The sequence below is a fragment of the Empidonax traillii genome, unplaced genomic scaffold (assembly GCF_003031625.1).
Source record: "Empidonax traillii isolate 1590-97213 ecotype Southwest subspecies unplaced genomic scaffold, ASM303162v1 scaffold8:size5222938, whole genome shotgun sequence".
Lineage (NCBI taxonomy): Eukaryota > Metazoa > Chordata > Aves > Passeriformes > Tyrannidae > Empidonax > Empidonax traillii.
In genome coordinates this window covers 3,340,067-3,360,476 of record NW_020955201.1, presented here as the reverse complement: position 1 = coordinate 3,360,476, position 20,410 = coordinate 3,340,067, and the positions used below count along the sequence as shown (strand labels likewise).

At 40.8% G+C, this 20,410-nt stretch overlaps 1 protein-coding gene across 2 annotated transcripts in view; it reads left to right on the top strand.

The window, feature by feature from the left end:
• The first annotated feature begins 10,247 nt into the window (after positions 1–10,247).
• Positions 10,248–20,410, top strand: part of HEXB (hexosaminidase subunit beta) — a 17,665-nt gene continuing 7,502 nt past the window's right edge. Inside the window, exons 1-7 of one of the 2 annotated variants that reach the window (XM_027883234.1) lie at positions 10,248–10,591; positions 10,691–10,848; positions 14,134–14,199; positions 14,981–15,027; positions 15,237–15,347; positions 17,235–17,336; positions 18,916–19,045. In XM_027883234.1, coding sequence (XP_027739035.1) covers positions 10,293–10,591; positions 10,691–10,848; positions 14,134–14,199; positions 14,981–15,027; positions 15,237–15,347; positions 17,235–17,336; positions 18,916–19,045 — 913 coding nt within the window. In that variant the 5' untranslated portion in view covers positions 10,248–10,292. Of the gene's footprint in view, positions 10,592–10,690; positions 10,849–14,133; positions 14,200–14,980; positions 15,028–15,236; positions 15,348–15,479; positions 15,499–17,234; positions 17,337–18,915; positions 19,046–20,410 lie in introns of those variants that run through there. The other variant, XM_027883241.1, reaches the window with a different exon arrangement.

The following is a 20,410-nucleotide window of genomic DNA, read 5'->3' as shown; positions in this document are numbered from 1 at the left end:
AATCCCAAGTGAAAGCCTATTCATTTGAAAAAACCCTGGTCAGGTAAAGGGAGGCATCCTAATAGTGTTTCAGAGACACCTGGGGGCTACAGTCTAAAGTCTATTTCATAGTTACATGATTAATTTCTCTAGATCTCTCCAAATTTACCTAACACCAACATTTAAAACAGGTTTACAATATATCCACTAAAAACCTAGAAAACATTTCCAAATTTTTTGAGTTACATAATGGCTGGGAGAGTAAAATTCAATTCAGTACTATGAATAACAAGACCCTGTAACTTGAATTTATCCTGAAACCCAACACAGATTATAAACATGACCCAAGGCTTAGACAGGACTCAAAAAATGGGAAAACATTCATCATTCTGTGAATGAAAAATATGATGGTTGATCCACCGTCACTGATAGTTCCTCACAAGTCAAGTTAATGTGATCATCAATAATATATCCTACTTCACAGGTTAAGACTTGTCCTGCTGCAGCCATTAGTTCTCTTCTCTAACGACAGCTCCAAGAACTGCCGGATTGATTAGCAATTCAGCAGGCCCCTGAGACCAGTCAGAAAACTTGTGTAAGTGTATGGCCAGCTACAAGGCCAAGACATTTAGAGTTACAGATTTGGTAGCACAGCACAGGAGATTATCTATGGTAAATATAAAGCTGGCTGTTTACTTCCCTTGGTGGAAATGAACAGCCAGCTGAATGGCTCCACTATGTGGTTTGTGCCCAAAGCCAGAAGAGTTCCCACATTCCATGTCTAACAGCTTGTGTATAATGATTGAGATAGCTGTGACAAGATTAAGGAGGTAATATCTCGCACTGTATGCATCAGCCTAATTGCCAAAGTATTCTCTCCCCTTTCTCTTAGAAACTCTGTTCTCTTAAAGCAAACAGAAACCAATCTGGACTGAAAGATTCTGCTTATACAATGGATTGCTCAAAGTGGACAGTGTACACTGAAAGATTCTGTGTACAAACACCACTAAGAAGAAAAAGACAATGCACTTGTGCATTGCAGAAGAAAAATATCCTGTACATTCCCTGCAATGTTTCTGTGTTGGAAATGTAAGTGATTTTTTCCCTTTTTCAAGTGCACAAAGAAGGGCTGGTTAAATCAGTCTTGAGACTCTGCATGACTCCTGCTGTTGAAATAAAAACAACTCAGCTTCTCAGCACTGCTAAATATCCTGACACCTCTAGGGATCAAATCTGTCACTTAGAATATGTCCATAGTGTATCTAATAGAATGAAATTAAACTTGACTGACTACAGCACTATAAACATATAACAAAGGAAAAATCAAAACAAGCAGCTTGTTATACACAAGACTAACACATTTTTGCTCAAAATTAATTTTTTTCCAAAGCCAAGAACATAAAGACTATAAATATTAATAGTAGTGTTTATATTAGGAGGTCTCCAAATACTTTACAAAGGAGACACAGCTCTCCAAATGTAATATGACAGCCAAAACCATGCTAACCAAGTCAGAAACAGAACAATCTCAAGCTAAATCAGAACAGCTGCAAATTATATGGCAGGTAGAATTGGCCTCATCCTCAGTCTTTAGAGTAACTCATTCACCTGTGTCCCACTATCGATTTTTATTGAAAGCATCTGCAAGTCTCACTGCAACATTCTATTGTTCAAGAGAAAGACAAGTGTTGTTAAAAACAAAACAGTATCATGAAGTTTTCCTCTCTGGAGATTTTTTAATATACTGTTACCCACATTATTGGCTAAAACACAGGGTATTCCTCTCGCTGTTCTCATGAAGTCCAAGGGAAAAAGGATATACATTTATCTTTGATTTTTCTGGTCTAGAAAATGCATCTGCCTTGTATGTGCTCTGGGTCCTGTATGTATACATGCTGTAATCCTAACACATGTTCTTGTTTCGTTTTATAAGGACCAGTGGAAGAGTTTGTATGCACTGGCTTCTTTACTGCTTCATAAAGCATGCCTCTTCTGTAATCAAAGTTTGTGTTAAAAATGAAATGAGCCTAAGGAGGCTAATTCATATCTCCTTCCTCCATATTTCCCCATCCTGCATCAAGGAGTCTATATTTGACATTGCAAAAAAAAAGGGTTTAGATTATTTTCTCCTTAACAGACTACCCTCCATGCAGCTTGCTGCTTTTTGGGATCATAATCCTGTTTTTAAAAAATTAAAAATCAGTAACAATTTGTGAGCAGTGAACAATATACCCGATCTAATTTGGCAATAAACTAGAACACATTAGTGGCTAGCAACACTATCTGACCTTTCGGACCTACAGATACCAAATAGATCACTGAATCTTGGAATGGTTTGGTCTGGAACGGATCTCAAAGATCATATAGTTCCAGCCACCCCACCATGGGCAGAGACACTTTCCATCAGATCAGGTTGCTCAAAGCCCCATCTAACCTGGCCTAGAACACTTCGGGGGATGGAGCATCCACAACTTCTCTGGGCAGCCTATTCTACCTCTCTACCTCACTACCCTCTTAGTGATGGATTTATTTCTAATATCTAATATTAACCTACCCTCTTTCAGCTCACAGCCTTTCCCTCTGGTTCTATCACTACATACCCTTTTAAAATGTCTCTCTCCAGCTCTCTTGCAGGCCCCCTTTAGGTACTGAAAAGTGCTATATGTTCTCCAAAGAACCTTCTCTTCTCCAGACTAAATAACCCCAACTCTCTCAGACTGTCTTCATAGGAGAGGTATTCTAGCCTTGTGATCATTTCCATGGCCCTCCTCTGGACGAATTCCAGCAGGCCCATGCCTTTTTATATTGGATGCCCCAGAGCTGGATGCAGTGTTCCAAGTGGGTCTCATGAGACCAGAGGGACAAAATCACCTCCCTTGACCTGCTGGACATGTTTATTTTGATGTAGCCCAGGATACAACTGGCTTTCTGGGCTGCAAGCACATATTGCTGGGTCACACTGAACTTCTCATCCATCAACACCTCCAAGTTTCTCACTCAAAGCTACTCTCAATCCATTCTCTACCCAGCTTGTGTTTGGGACTTCCCTGACCCAGGTGTAGAGCCTTGCACTTGACCACACTGAACTTCATGAGGTTCACATAGCTTTGCTCCATGTCCAAGTCCACTTTACTATACCCTACCTACACCAGCACACCAAGACACAATGACAGTAAAGCTGCAGGGTTTCTCTGTTCAGCTGCAGGAGAGAGAGGCACAACATGGCCAGGTGGCATAGAGCAGATGAACTTGTTTTAGGGTATTCAAGATGAACAAAAGACAATATCATCAGGGCACTGGGCCTAGTAACTTCTATGGCACATACATTTAGGTCATTAATCAGTGCATATCCTTAATTTGAGTGTGGTGTACAATATAGGTCTATTGCAGCTGACACTAAGCTACAGCAACACTGATGAAAGAGTGTTGGCAGGAAAGGACTTCTGCACAGAGTAGATAACCACCAATACCAGATGAGGTTAGTTTCAGCTTTACCTGGCCAAGGTCAAAGGCCCTATGGATGAAACACTATGGCCTCTCCAGACAGCTTGTTCCAGTGTTGCATTGAAGAAGTTACCAGTTTCTTCTGATGCACAGAGCATTGAAGTTCATGAACTTTCTGATGGTGCAATCCTTAAATTTCTCAGACTCTCTGAAGTTCTACCTGTAGCCTGTCATCCTCTCTGACTAAATCGTACTGTCCGCAAATTGAACATCTCATCACAACAGACACAGCATAAATAACCCTCTGTAGACAACTAGGTCACTGGGTCTCCACTTGAAACCACTGTTTGTTTAGTGGGGACTTAGTGCAGAGTAAAATGTGGAGAAAGAGATGAAAACTTTTTCAAGGCCCCATCAGTGGAATACATTCTAAGATCAGCATTTTCAGTGACAGCAAGAAAGGAGGCAGAAATAAAACAAGATCTACTCAGGTCATGAGAAATACTAATTTTATTTCCTACCTCTAAACATAGCTGGTTTAGCTTTTTTTACCACTGGAAAATTCTTTTAGTGTCCTTAAAGAGGACACAGGCTTACCTCTGTGCACTGAAAACTGTAATAATCACACAATTTACTATTATCCTGCAATCTGTAATAAGTAAGTTGGTAGGTAACTAAGTAGGTAACATAAAAATGTTACCTACATAGAATACAAGTAATCATTAAGAAGGCATCTGATTTGCACAGATTTCTTCAGGGATGATACGCAATAATATTCATTTAGCCATATATGCACAGCATGGAGGAACTCAGCAAAAAGCTATGTGCGTGGAATCCCAGGGTGGTTTGTAATCAGCTAACAAAAATGGAAATAAGACAAGTTGTCGTTTCCACTGTGTTCCATTAAGCCTGTATTTCCACTTTTAGGTTGAGGTCCCGAGGAACGGGAGACAAACGCTGATTCAGTGAGAACATAGCACCACCCACTGCCAAAGACATAGCTTCAGAAGGGGAGGAAAAATTTTGCCATCTTTCCCCGTAATAGTGTTAGATTTAATTAAATTTAAATTTAAAAAAAAAAAAAGAAAAAAAGAAAGAAAAAAGTACCTCTCTATATAGACTTTGTCCTCTTTAATTATTAAAGGACACATAAAATATGCAAGGGTTCTGCACTTCAGATGTTGTGTGCAGGCTCCTACTAGATGTTTATAGGCCATTTCAACTATTCTGTCACATTCGTATTCAGTGCTAACAAGGCACTTCTCTAAAACACACCCCTTCTAGAGCTTTTACACAAGGGCAGTTAGTGTAAACAAAGGGATAGAGAAGGATCTGTGTTTTGGATGTGTAATTTATTACAGCGATGCAATAGATAAGTGACTAAGACGCTCTGACAGCAATTTAACCTCAAACAAATGTATAGTACTTGTGTCCATGTGGATCTGCCTTTGGTTCATAATACATTAACAGGTGCCTTTCTGTACCACTGCTCTTCCTGATTCACTGGTCTGCTCATCTGGCAGAGGCATTGGAACTAGATGATCTTTAAGGTCCCTTCCAACACAAACCATTTTATGATTCTTCAATATTCTCATTTTATGATTCTTCAATATTCTCTGTGTTCTGCCCAGCTGAGGAGGGAGAGACAGAGCAACTTTGGTAGGCACCTGGCATCAAGCCAGGATCAACCAACTGAGCTTGGTCCACTTCCAGAAGACAGAGCATCTAATAATAAGGCTCAGTACCTGGTCTATTTGCTATGCTGCCTTAACATGTTATTAACTGAAGCTATGCTGTGATCCTGGATTTTAATTTCCCCGGGAAGCAGCAAAGAGGCAGGATGGCCTGAATGGTTAACATCAGAAAACTTTTCAGGAAATTACTGGTTTGCACTGTTGTCATAGCTATCTTGCACAGACAAACCAGTGGTCCTGCCTAGGTCCCCTCTTGCCATGTAAATTGTACTCTGTCTATATATATACAATGAAGCACTAACATGATTAGAAGTTTTGCACTAAAACACCTCTTAGTAGCATGTGCTTCCAGGACTGAGGGAATGCAGTTGAAGGAAGTCAGATAGGTACACCTAGAGACTATACTCCATAATCGTGAAGAAGCCTCCCTAGAGGAATGTGAAGAACAACTGGAGCTATTTTTAAGGACAACTGTATTTGGCTAGAACTGCTTGAATGTTTTGGCTGTTATGGTAAAAGATATGGAGATCTTCAGGGAAGTAGTCCATAAGTGTAAGGAATTCTCCTTCTGCTTCAATAGTCCTTATTGCTCTGTGCTCAAAATAGTTACTCTTTTGCTAACTACCTTGCTTCTAATCCAGGACAGCTCTTTACCATGTGGTACCTGACAAACTGTGTGGGCAGTGATGGACAGTAGTTTGAGAAAACAGCAGGTAACTGATTAGGCACAAAGGAAATTATCAGGCACAAATCATTACTTAAAACAGACAGTACAAGAGGCTTTACTCAGCCCTTTTCTCCCTCTGATATCTTCTTGCAATTGCTACAGACCAAAGAACCAGGGCTGATGAAACCAAAGAACCCACAGCAATCTATCTGGGAGCAGCATTTTTCTCTCAGAATAGGAGACACCATGAATCTTAAGTCCCCAAACCCAGAGGCAGTACTGTTCCAGATCTTACTTTCATAGAGTTCCCAGACAGCTGTGAAACAAAAAAGACAAATTAACTAAAGACCATGAGAGGTTTTATAGCCAGTCAGTAGATAGGAATATTTCTGCATCTGGCATATGCTAGCACTTTCTCCTAAAATGTTTTTCACACCTAGAGTCTTGAACACTGAATCCACTGCCTGACTCAGTATCAGAATGACTCAGATTTCCTTTTATCCAAACAACATAACAAATACTAAAACACTAGTTAGACAATAACACATAGTGAAGCTGGCAGCCTAAACCATAATTTCCTTTAAAAAACAACATGAATGTATTATATATGCTGTGTCCACAGATTGCTTTGTAGCTGGTTCAAATACTTACTCTAATCATGCATCTGGCATGTGCATCCATTCACAAACTGTCCTTGCTATTGTTTGAAACATTTCTAGCCTGTGAGTTACATCAGTTAAACATCCTGTTTTGGTTAGTTCTTGTCCCTAATTATGTATGTCAACATCAGTACCAACATTCTCAGTATGTAACTCACACTCAACTCCTGTATAATCTTCTGTTTTGAAATTCTCTTCTGCCAACAAACATACCTGAAGTCAGTCCTAAGCCCATAATTCAAGCACTCTTTGGTCATATATAGGATTTCTAGGCTGCCGGGGTTTCCAGCCTACTAGATCTAATAGGTGCTTGGATACTCCTCATAAATAAAGGATGTCCTTAAAAGTAAATCTGTACAAAGTGACCAGGATAAAAAAGAACATACATCCGGGAAAGTCTGGATTTACAATCACCGTACAGAAGACCATGAATAAGGTAGGGTAAGAATATACACTGCAGTGACTCCCTGCTCAATTTCATTACACATCCAAACTGCAGTCCCTACTAGAAGTTTATTCAAAACCTTTCCTTATGATTTACTTATGATTTCTCAGTTTCAGTTAACTTAGTAATTTAGCTTAGCTTGGAAATGCAGAAAGTAAAGAAACTCATACTTCTTGGTAACTGTGATAAATTTCTTTCAAAAATTAATGGATGAATCTTTAAAGTACTCAAAAAATGTTTTCAAGGAACATTGATATTCAATTTCCAGTCTGATGTCAATTCACACCCTAGTTTACTGGGTAGTAACATTCCCATATGGTTACCAGACTGCAGTGGACACAAAATATTAATCAGTTATAGTAAGTCAGTTTCCTCTCTGCTGCTTTGTTATTTTTCAAATAAGTGGAGTCAACCAGAGAAACTACATGGTATATTTCTTTGCACACCTGGAAACACTGCTGAGAGGTGTCCTGTCACTTTGAGGTGACTGCTGTAGCCACAGAACAATTGGAAGAACTGAAAGCTGCACAATTGGAGGAACTTCCTCCTGTAAAAGTCAGTGCTGTGAAGCCCTGTTCCACCATTTTGGTTAGCAAGGTGAACTTTTGAGATTCCTTAATGTCCAAAACTGCTTTTGTTTTTATTCTTATCTAACCCAGTATGTGTGTGTGAAGGAATCTGTACAATTCTGTTGTAGAAGTCAAGCTCAGCTACATTTATAATGTTTTTTTCACTGTAGCATTTTTCTTACCCTTTTCAGGCCTACTAGAAAAACGGGTTAATCTATTACTAAATGAAATTTAACTTTTACCTTAAAGAACAGAAAATTCATCTCTAACAGAACCAGAGGCTGCAAGTTCCTTCTCTGAAAGACTCATGATTGCACTTCTGTTTTAAAAATTGTGTCTTTACAAGCATAGACAAGAGTACATTCCCATTCTAACACAGCTTACAATCGAAGCAAAAAGTCCACAATAAGGAAGGATCAAAATCCATTCCTCTCAGGAGGACAACATCAAACTTACAGAACAGGCTAGGGATAAAAAGCATGGTAGATTTCCACATCCGAAACTTTGAATTGGTACTGGACTTGTTTTTTTTTAAAGATCATGAAGCACACTGATGTCTTTTTTTCATTGTGCTCATGATGGAAACAATTACAGTCCCAGATCTGCAGTTTCAACATTCTGCTGTGTTCAGTGGAAAATCCACTGAAATCAGCTGGTCCCTGAAGACAACTAGAACACTGCAGCCCGCAGTCAAATACCCTTCAATTCTGTGGTGCTTTGCTTATCCTCTACTTCTTCCCTTTGACTTAGAACCAGTCCCCAGATGCAACATAAAACTGGGTTATATCACAGCACTTCGAACATAATAGTGTCTAAAAATGCCAATGCAAGCTCAGATTCTTTGTGGTTATTGAAGACACTACAGGCAGGTTTCCTTAGAAAATGAGCTAGGTAACACAAACAGTTGAGTCAGTACAGTTGAGACAATCACGCCAGGCAAAGGGAAGGTGTATGTAACAGGCAATTTCAAGCCTCTGACACCACTTGAACAGCAAAGGTTAACAACTGTCTCTGAAAGAGCCAGAAAAAAAGCACTGACATTTGCACATGTCACAGATGCAGGGGACAGGAGCGTAGATGTGCATGCATTATGTCCTGTGAACTTCTTCAATATCATATAATAAAGAACTGCTTTTACTTACAGCACAAGGTTAAATAACATTCTGCTATGGATAGACTGCATCAAACACTTTCCATCAAGCATTTGTGCTCTAATTGTGCAAATGGATACATCAAATGACAAAACCCCTTCAGGAGCAACTCATAGTCCAAACAGACCTGGTAAAGCCTCAATCTTCCCCTTAGCCTGCTGGTTTTTCCCTCTCTTACCAGTGTGCCATCCCTTTTTTTTTTTTTTTCTTTTTTGTGGATAAGATTAGATCAGCTCCCTGAACCTGCTGAGTGTGTCAGATCACATAAATCTGACTTCGTGACCAGGGAGCAGCTGTGGGGTCATCTGGCAACCATGACTCACCTCCTCGTAAACTGCTGCGCAGCCCAGCCCTCCAGTAGTTCTTGAGGTGGGTGAGGCATCTGCACCTTTTGGGGAGCCTTCCAGACAGTGGAAAGAGCTGCTCCTACTGAACCCTACTAAAGAAGAGGGTGTTTGCTTCTAATTAATTCCATTGCAAGTTGTTTGTGTTCTTTGCAAACAGAGGTAACATTCATTATGGAGACACTTTTTTTTTTTTTTGTAAACTTACTTTATTAAAAATTAGGAGTCTACATCACAACTTGGATGCATGTGACTACAGAGCTAACACTCCACTCAAGGAGGATCTCCGAGGGACAATGGCTGACTAGCTCCTCAATTACTCTGCAGCAGCAGCATGCAGGGGCCATTGCTGTGGGCATAACTGGTCCATCAGCTGAACCAACAGCACTGACACTTCAGTGTTCATATTAATGATTCAGTTAGAGGTGGTTTGAAGTCTTCCCCACACTGACTTCCAGCCTTATACTTGATTTGCGTTATGAACACTTCACAACAACTTCCTAAAATTCGCACAATTTCAAAGACTGGCCAGAACACCTGGTCTATTTAGTTAAAGCTTGATACACTTCACTGCAACTTGGACTCCTCCGTATTCACAATATTGCTTATAATACAATCCGCAGAAAACATGTGAAAAAGTGATTTCTTGTGAGACTGAAATTGTTTTGTAGCAGTACAAGAGATGCAGGGTTTTTCCTTTATAAAAGTGTACTCTGCATCAAACCCTTTTCACACAGAAATTAAGCTGGCCCAGCCACATTCCCTCATTCTTCTGCAAAGGGGTTCCACATGCAGTGCTGGACCATAGAGAATCATGGAATCACAGAATATGCCGAGTTGGAAGAGACCCGCAAGGATCATCAAGTCCAAGTCCTGGCCCTGCATAGGACATCCCAAAAGTCACACTATGTGCCTCAGAGCGTTGTCCAAACACTTCTTGAACTCAAACAGGCTTTGTGCTCCATTTCCCCTCGTGAGGATAGTGAAGACTTCAACGAGGTCTCCCCTCAGCTTCCTCTTCTCCAGGCTGAACAGACCAAGCTTCCCCTCAGCTTCCTCCTCCAGACCCTTGACCATCCTCATGGCCTCCACGGACGCTTTCCAACAGCTTAATGTCGTTTTTATATGAGAAAACCCGTCAGAGGAGCGCTGAGAATCATTCCCCTCCTAGGAGCGGCCGCAGACCGGTCGCGTTCCCCAACGAGGGGCGATGGCGCGGGCGACGCCGCGGGCGGGCTCTGAGGCGGCCGAGCCCGCCCTGACCGACCCCGTGATGCCGGAGGCGGAGCCAGGTTGCCCAGGGAGCGAGACTTGGCGGGTTGAGGAGGCTGCCCCGCATTATGGGCAAAGCTATGGGGCTGGTAGGGCTGCTGCTGGGGCTCGTTCTGGTGCCCGCCGTGCTGGTGAGCACCAGCCTCCGCCACGGCGCCCCGCGGACCGAGGACGGGCCGGGGCCGTTGCCGGCCGACTGGGAGCTGGCGGCGGGCGCCGTCCCCGAGGACTTGCTTTGGCCGCTGCCGCAGTGGCTCCGCACGTCCCCCCGCCAGCTGCAGCTGGCGCCTGGCCGCTTCCAGCTGGTGCACGGCGCCGGCTCCTCGGCGCGGGCGGGCTGCGGGCTGCTGCAGGACGCCTTCCGCAGGTGAGCGGCGGCGGGGCCTCGGGCCGGGGGGCAGCAGCGGCTCCCCGGGGCGGGAGCAGCCGCCTCAGAGCCCCGACTGCGCCTGTGTTTAACCGGCAGGTACTACGAGTACATGTTCGGGCATTCCCGGCGGCGGAGGTGGAGCCGAAGGCTGCTGTCTGCCCGAGCGGAGCCGGAGCTGTCTGAGCTGCAGGTGGTGATCGAGGCACCGGACCACGGCTGTGACAGCTACCCACACCTCGGCTCCAGCGAGGCCTGTGAGTATCTGCGCGGCCGCCCGCCGCGCTCCTCCTTCCTCGGCCCAGACGGCACCGTTAAGCGCTGGTTTTCCCATCACGTGTCTAGTGTAAAAGTCGGCAGGGTTTTGTTTTTAGGGAACTGGAAAGCATGGGCTCGCTGAGGCGCTCAAGAACGTTTTAGAACAGTGGCGACCGGAAGATAATTCTTGCTCTTGGTCCTGTGGGAAATCTCAGCTCATAGGGAGTCATGAAGCTCGTTACACGTGTCGCCAGTGATTTCTGCAGTTTAGCTACCGTACAGGTCCTTCAGCTGCTACTATCCTTTCTAGCACGTAGCATTAGGAATCAGAGCTACTATGCTATGCAATATCCAGTTGTGTTTGGTGAGATCTATGTGTAGTCAAGGGATCATCCCTTTCAGTACAGGGTGTTGAGTGAAAGCTGTCTTTGTTTACCCATGCTCTCCTGAGAAATTGCTGCGTTTGAATTGAAGCTACTTATAGTGAGATATGCACATGGTATTTCCTGTTTTTCCAAGAGAAACAGTGTTCTTTGAACTTGTTATTCATTCAAAAAGCTGCTGTTCATTCATCTTTGAAGTAAGAAAAGTGTTAGAGGAGTGGGACGAGGCAGTGCTTTATTAATCACCCTGACATGTGCCTTCATTTTCCACTTGTAAAACCACATAATGGGACTTTCAATTAGTTCTTTGGATAGGAAAGAGATTACAAGTGTGGTGTACTCTGAATACCAAGCTTGCCACTGGTGAAGGAGCATTTTAACCCTACTTAAAATCTGTAGGTGCTACAGGGGCAGAACAGTCAAAATGGAACAACGCAGACTACATGAAAGTCTTGCAGTGTTATAAATCTGCTTTCTATCAGTAGGTTCCAGAAAGGATTTAAAAACATGGTGTTTATATTGGAATTGTTTTTCTGTGCTTCTTTAGTTCTATGGTTGAAGTCCAGACTGGAGAAGTACTTTAAATAAAGAACTAATTACCAGAGAATTTTCTTAACAGAAATAAGGATGAGTGATAGGATTGCTTTTTGTCTGGGCAGGCTAGCACAGGAATCAACATATTCATGTGGTTCTGTTTTGAGATAATCTTCTGTACTAGGCAAGGCAGTTGTTTGGTATCCAGGATACAGATCCTTAGAAAAAGATCCTTCTAATCTTAAGTCATACATCTGCAGCAGGATTAATTCCACTTGTCTTGTAATAGAATGTACTGATATTAAATGTACTCTGTTTTTGTGTGCAAGCTTATAATATATTTCAATGCAAATAAAATATAGCAGCAAAAATGCTAATACTTTAGCATTTTTCTACCACAGTCAGGTTATTGTGCTGCCATACTACTAATTTGAACTTTGAACTGGTTTGTGAACTTCAGATTTTTACCAAAGCTGGTTCCTCTCTTCTGTCACACAGTCTGTCAGGTCATATGATTTTTAGGTTGCATTCTGTAGAACAGGCAGAGTTTTTTCCCTCTGCTGTAAGAAATGAGTTTCCAGTTAAAAATAACGTGTTTTCCTCATGTAGTAAGGAATGATATCTGTTCAGGAAAAAAAAAACCCGCCTGCTGTCTTGGAAATAAATCCTTGACAATTGATCACAATTTACCACAGAAAGACTTAAAGTAGTCTTCTAAGTTCTCTTTCTCACCCAAACCTTGCAGTAAGTGCAGTCTGTGCTTAGTTTAACATGGAGGCCTGAGGTACTTTCTTTGTGTCGCTGAATAGCTTTTTCCTGCTAGTTTAGGTAAATGTTTGAACTGTGTATTTTATAACAAACCTTTCTTTGATACACATACAGACCAAATAAATCTTTTTACGGCAATTCACCCCTTTGATTTTTTTCTCTGCTGTGTCAGATGTGCAATCCTAGTCAGTTTATTCTTGCTTTGCTGTTTAAATAATAATATACATCTATAGATTTATAGATATAGTGTATTTTTATACAGTGTACATGATTTAAAAAAAATATATTAAAAATATATTCGTTTCTTCACTAAATTTTACTGAATCCAACAACCAAAATTATTTTACCTTTTTTTTCCACCAGTACTTTGTATTTCGTTACTCAAAGTTAAGGGATGATTGTTATGGAGTCCTTCAGATACCATTCTTGATTTTATTTACCTTACTTCATCTCCCTGCCCATTAGATGTGGGGTCAGTAGGGTGACCTGGCATCTTATTCGTGCATCAGGCACAGCATCGCCAGCCAGTCACTCTACTCTGTGTGGTGCAGCTTCACCTTGAATATTGTATGTGGTTTTGGGTGCCATAATATAAGAAAGATATAAAGCTATTAGAGAGTGTCCAAAGGAGGGTTACTGAGATGGGGAAGGGCCTTGAGGGGAAGCTGTATGAGGAGCAGCTGAGGTCGCTTGGCTTGCTCAGCCTGGAGAAGAGGAGACTGTGGGAAGGCCTCATCATTGTCTACAGCTTCCTTGTGAGGCAAAGAGGAGAGGCAGCCACTGATCTTTTCTCTGTGTTGACCAGCGACAGGATCCAGTGGAATGGCATGAAGCTGTGTCAGGGGACGTTCAGGTTGGATATTAGGAAAAGGTTTTTCACCCACGTGAACAGGCTCCCCAGGGATGTGCCCACAGCACCAAGCTGACAGAATTCAAGAAGCATTTGGATAGTGCTTTCAGACACATGGTGTGATTCTTGGGGTGTCCTGTGCAGGGCCAGGAGTTGGACTCGATGATCCTTGTCGGTCCCTTCCAATTCAAAATATTCTATGATTCTATGGTCTGATTATTAGCTTTTTTTCCTTTGTCATTATACCTTTACAGTTAGACCTGGCAATATTATATGACAAGTTATATCTCTAATAAAAATACGTAAGCATAATCTATATGAAAGGAAGGTGGAAGGAGAAGTGAACTTTTTGTGGTTAGGTCTGGCATAGTTACTCAACCCTTATCACCATGCCTTAAAAGTGGAAATATAATCTGTTATGCTTTAAATCAATTGAGTTAAGCTTGGCTGGAATTTTGGCCCATGTACAATATTTTAACATTGCCATTATTAAGCACCTCACTTGTTTTGTCTTCTTATTTATTAACTGTTAACTTTCTGAACAGTAGCTTGCATTATATCAGAAAAACATAAATGAAAAATAATTGCATGCTGTCACCATTAAATACAGGATTGGTCGAAATTTAAAAAACAAAGGGAGACATGGCATTGAAGTATCTCTAGTGCCTGTTAGCATTGGCCCGTCAATGGTTTGAAACCATGGCCTCATGGTTTCTTGAGGAATAACTTTTTTCTTTTCTTTTCTTTAGATCATTTAACTGTAACTGAGCCTGTAGCTATACTGAAAGCTTATGAGGTATGGGGTGCTTTAAGAGGTAAGCTGCGACTTCTCATATAGAGCTGTTTGCTTAGCGCTTACACAAACTTCATGGCAGACTAAGAACCATCTGATCACTGAGCTGTGCCCTCATTCAGTATGTCACTGGAAGTAAGCTTGGACAGGCCAGAAGGATACTCCAGAAGTTGTTGGTTAGACCCTCCATCCAGATGCTCAGCATCTCAGATCCAGTGGTGCACCCTAACTGCGCTCTTGTTTGCCTGAAATCAGCCAGGCCAAGCAAGGGTCAAAAAGCTGCTGGCACCCAAAGCCAGGCTTTGGGTGCTAAAAAGCTCTCTGATCTATAGTGTGAACAGAGAATTCTCTGACTGCACCTAATAACTAGACATGCTTGAACATTACCAGGAAGATCAAAATGCTGAAGTTTCAGTCTGCTTTTTTTACTGCAGTGTTACATCAACAGATTTTACTCTCAGTAACTTTCTTACTCTTCAAGGATTAATTTGCTACAGCTGAGCTGTAGTGATACTATTCAGTATCTGTGTATAATGCAGAATTTGAATGGTTCTCTCTTTGGAATATTTAAAATAGTGCTGCTTGAGCAATTAAGGAAGCTATACTAAACTATACTAAGGAAGCTATACTAAACTATACTAAGGAAGCTATACTAAACTATACTAAAAAGAAGGAAACTCACTTACAAAGCATTTTTCTAGATGTGTGAATGCCTGTAAATAGTTGTGGTCCTCTTTTTAACTAAAACTTTAAGGGCAAATACTGGGTTGTATTCCACATCCTTTTCTTGGATATTTTTCCAGGTCTGGAAACCTTCAGCCAGTTGGTTCATGAGGATGACTATGGAAGTGTAAGTATTAACTAAAACCACTGTCCTGATAACAGGCAGATTCTTTACTGGGTGCTTTTCTAGAAACAGCAGATTTACCTGTTTCATTCAGTAACTTTTCAGTTTGTTAATAGATTTCCAAGAAACATTTTCTGGAAAAAAAATGTATTTCCTGTTTGAAATGATGAATATTAAATGGGAATTCTAATTTTTAAATTTTGTTCTCATAGTTTCTTGTCAATGAATCTGAAATCAATGACTTCCCAAGATTTGCTCATAGAGGAATCTTACTAGACACTTCAAGGCATTATTTACCGGTGAAATCTATTCTTACAAACCTGGTAAGTGGGCATTTTCGTATCATTATAATGAAGGTTCTTTGTTGTTGTGTTTTGTCCCCTGAAGCAGGTAACAACTGGAGCTGGTATGAAAGAAAGACCCACCTCCTCTGGCTGACTTCTAACAGGACAGAATGAACTTTATTAAGCAAAGATCAAAACAGACGGGAGAGGACAAGTAGGCAGACAATGATCAGTGAATCTGTAAAGGGGACTGGGATTTGTGGTACCTTGGATTCTCTGTATTTTTTGTTGTCTAAAGCAGCTCATGTATTATTTCTTGGAAGCATGTTCTGACACATCTGACTGTCACCAAGCAGTACATAGGAGACCTTACAAGTTCTAGCTTCATTGCCAGTGGTTTCAGGAAAATTCCTGGTTTTCAGTAGCCAGGCTTTGGTAGTCCTTTTCTTAGGCTGCTAAGAGCAAGCCAGTGCTTAAGTATTACAGAGCAAGAGGGAAAATTCGAAATGTTCACTAGAAGCTCCTGAAAAAAACCAGACAAACAAACAACAACAAAACACAAGACAAAACTTTTTTCAAAAACTTATGTAAGCACACAAAGAGTTTTATGTTCCCACCTTGATGGAAAGGTAGGGAATTTTTATAAGCATAGTGACCAAAGCTATTGTTTTCTGTCTTGCACTCCCCTTTTTTGTTGTTGAAATCCTTGTAGAAGGGATTATTAGTGAGTTGAAGTGGAGGAACAGGCATTTTCCTGTTATGTCTGTCTTGCTTCTCCAAAATGAAATAGTACTTGAAATTTCCCCTCCGTGTTGCAGAACTTTGCAAAACAGATTTAAGATGGGCAGGAAGAGTGCAGGTAATTCTTCATTTCTGAGGTCATCCTTGAACTATGCTCAGAACTTGTCCAATTTTTACTACTTGTTTTACCTTCCAGGTCAGTGCCTGTTCAACAAGTAGTGCTTGTGTGTAGTGTTTCATTTGCATTGGAGGGTGCTTCTCAAACAGATACTTGTGCTGTTGTTTGTTGTCTTGTCTAAAAGAGATATCAAAAGAGACTTGCATTTCTACCAGTTTTATGTTTCTGTAACTGTTACTGTTCTGTTTTCTTTCCTTAAATTGCGTCTGTGTCTCTCTCTAATACTTTATTAGAGCTATCTTTTATGCCATTTTTCTGTTTTAAGAATAAGTGTACTTTTCCTTCCACCTCCTTGCCTGCTTGAATCCAGGGTAATAAAAAGCATCAATAATCTCTTCATGGACATGTGGTAATAAGATGCTTAGGGCAGCAGTTCAGATACCTCTCTTGTTTGTGTTCAGCTGCTGTACTGTATTTCCAGGAAGGGCACTGTCCTTGAGAGAAGAGTAGTTGAGGTGAAAGTCAAGAGATGTAATTTTCTATGTGGAAGGATGGTATTCGATAGAAATGAATGAAGACAAGGCAATTAAAACTTGTGCAGTGTAATGAAACAGATGAGATAATTTTGGGGAATGGACAAGGTATAAATATCCTTTTGGATTTTATTATAAAAGTATTTAATTATAAAAGTATAAGCTTTTCTTTAAAGTGAAATATCTGATGGTGTATACAGAATTACCCAGAAATGTTCTAAAGTGGAAAAAATTAATGAGCATTTATAGAAGTTCTTACTACACAGGCTGGTAGAAGGGGATTAGATTAAGAATTTAATGACAGCAGAGGTGCAAATAGATGGTAGAGGAATGCACCAGTAGAGGTGTGTGCTTCTAGGATTCAGTGAAACACGCTATGCTTTTTTTGGTTGGTTTGGGGTTTTTTGGTTTGTTTGTTTCTTTTTTAGCTGTTGCTTTAAGTATACAGGATATACTCGGACATGACTTTCTTTTGCGTAGGTTTTCTGTGAGAGTGAAGTGTTTGACTAAAGTCTCTTGCATTATTTCTTACAGGATGCTATGGCTTTTAACAAGTTCAATGTTCTCCACTGGCATATAGTAGATGATCAGTCATTCCCTTACCAGAGCATTTATTTCCCTGAATTAAGTGATAAGGTGAGTGAACATCATTGGAGCAGGGTGGGAGGGCTGAAATTCAGTACATATTTCATGAAAATAAAATGCAGAGTTTACCAGTGGTTGAGTACCTCTGCTTTGATTGTGAGACTACCACACGACCAGTAACCAGCAAGTCCACATTTAGGATTCTACCTGAGTGTCTGTGTGGACTATTTTCAAGTCTTCCGTGGTGGATACATGAGATATGCCTTCCTAACTCTTCTATGCAAATTTTCTTAATGATTCTCAATGTTTGCAGGACTTCGGACAGTAATGGTATGCAAATAAGTAGTGAGTACTGCTTGAATTTCTGGCGGTGGGTTTTTTAACTGTTAGGCTTCCTGCCACTCAGATGTAAGAGAGTTTCTTGCCAGATTTAGGTTTGGAACAACTGCAATAGTACTTTTGCCCTGTCTGAGATCTAGTTAACTTTACAAAACGTAACGTGCCTATAAGAGGTACAGAAGTGAGAAGTTGTTTTCTAAAACAAATACAGTGCAACATGTCTCTTTATTTCGAGATTCATAGGTTTTGTTTAATTAGTTGAAAGTCATGAGGTTCTTGGTCAGTAAAGGTATGGTAGAAGCCAAATCAAACATAAATAGTAAAGTACACTAAGCCTAAGTACAAGATTAGGGATTCTGTTTTAAAATGCTTGCTAGAATCTGAGTCTCATGAGAGTTATGTAGGCGGTGCTTGAGCAGATGCCATGAAGAATTTTATAATTCAAAAATGGTAGATGTTGCGCAGTGCAGTCAGATTATTTTTCCTAGTAATGGCCTTGGAGTTCTGTCCCCACTGACAGCTGGAGAAAGGAAGATGGCCTTTGTCTCAATAGCCTTCTCTTTGACAGTCTTATTTGCTGTTACCTTTTCTGAGTAACTCAACTGTGGAAACCATTTCCAGATAAATGGAAGCTTAAGGTGCTACTAGTCACAAAGAGTCATAAGGTATTCTTACATAGTTTGGATCTTTAGCAAACATCTGTTTCACCAAACTGTAGCTGTCTGTGTCATCTGTCACATTTTTTGGGTGTGAAGGAGTAGAATAACACTCTAATTCAGTGTCATAAACACTCCCTGATACTAAATTGGTTCCTGTATGAAAACTGAGAAGCAGAGGTGATAGAAAGAAGACACCATTCTGTCTGATTTGGCAGAATTTTTCCATTAGTCTTGCATGTTATGTAGCAAGGGCCCTGTGCTTCAGACTTAACAGGAAAAAATAACTTGCCTCTGTACAGAAGAATAGAAAACTGTATCTTTCAGAAATCTGATGGAATAGAAACTACCTTTTCTCTTTTCTTTAGTAACTGTGAGCTTAGGAGGAAAGAGTGGTCTCCTCAAGGAGGTCTGTCTCAGTGTTGTGAACTTGTTGGTTTGGTTTTTTGATTGTTTTTTATTCCTTTTCACTAGAGAGCCAAAAAGTTCCGTCAGTGCAGTTGCACATGTGATAAACCAGAAAAGGCTAACTTATAATTTAGACTGTAGAGCAGTTATACAACACTTCAGTCCAAATTTTATGAGCTGCTGGCATAGTGTTCTGTAAACTCTCTCTAAATGTGAGTATTTTACAGGGAGCGTACTCCTGTAATCTCATCTATACTCCTGCTGATGTCCATCTGGTGATTGAGTATGCCCGGTTAAGAGGCATTAGAGTTATCCCAGAGTTTGATACCCCAGGACACACGCAGTCTTGGGGAAAAGGTATGTCAAAGGAAGTATTAATTGCTAAGAGATTGAGGTGATTAGTAGCAAGCCAATGAATTTTTTAAAATGTAGTCAATAAAGTGCTTTGGAAAGCCCTTGATAAGAGGTAAGAAAGAGGCAAATTCTGTGATGTCATGACTTTTACATGTTATAGGAAGTAAAAGGAATGAAGAAAGTTGGCGTGTCCTGTGCTGGATGTGTGTGCAAAGGTACAGATCTATTCTGCCTTAGACTTCATGTTGTTGATATCCCCTCATTCAGTACTCAAGTTTAGAATAATAAGGCAGTAGCTAGAAATAATGAGTTGCTGTCTAATCTAGAGTAGAGATTTCTGCTTTGGGAAGGTTATTTCAAAGTGATTGATGTTTGTCTCTTAGTAAAGTGGTAATCTGCCAGTGGAAAAAACACAGCAAAGTTGGATACTTCTTCACTCTCCTACCTTCTTGGTCTCAAAGTAATACTTCTCTTGATACAGAATGCTGCTGTTCACATGTACTCAAGGACCAGGAAACCTTGTGCCTTAATTCAATGTGCACTGAATGCAATGTCACTGCAATTAACTTAAGATGATTTTGGCCAAAAGTAAAGATTTTTTTAGTGCCTCCTAACTTAAGCTTTAGCCCTGGAGCAGGTCTTGTATTCATCCTGTAGGGCTGTGGCCATAATGTTGAAAGATGTCTTAGGCTCTTTCTCAGTAACTTAAAATGAGAGGGAAAGGAACAAGGCAAACTCCAAATTTGCTAAACACACTCCTGAATCCTTTATCTCAAGTGGTCTTTGCTCTTACAGCGAGTTATTAAATCACTGGCTTGCCTAGTGATATGTGGGGTGTTCCACATTCACTTGAAGAGCAAGTTGATCTCCCTTGCCTAAAATTAGTTGTTCTTGATATCTCCCTGTATAGCTATTTTATGCAATACACAGGAGTCCTGGCTTTGCTTATGAACTTGGGTAGCTATGCTTTGTTCGCATTCAAATTCTGGATATTGGAGAGAAATCTTAATGCTTGTGAGTAGGGTAGTAGAAGCAATTTACCACTAGGGCCTCGTTTGGGGGATATGTGCTCAGAGTAGGAAATGCACAGGCAGGAGGGTGCTGCTGCTGCAACTACTGTGTACTAAATAAGATGGATTTAGGAATCTCCAACCCACATACAGTAACTCTTTCCTATTTAGTTATCATGGCTCGTGTTGCTTCAGATATCTTTACTTGAGAACCAATGTGTAGTTTTGATCTCTATTTAGCCTGCCTTTCTTGTGTAAAGGTAAATTCCTAGGAGAGCAAGGTAGGACATCTATCTTCAGCAATATACCTCATACTTACTTAGATGTTAGGGAGCCCCCGGTGGTCTAGGGGAAAAGA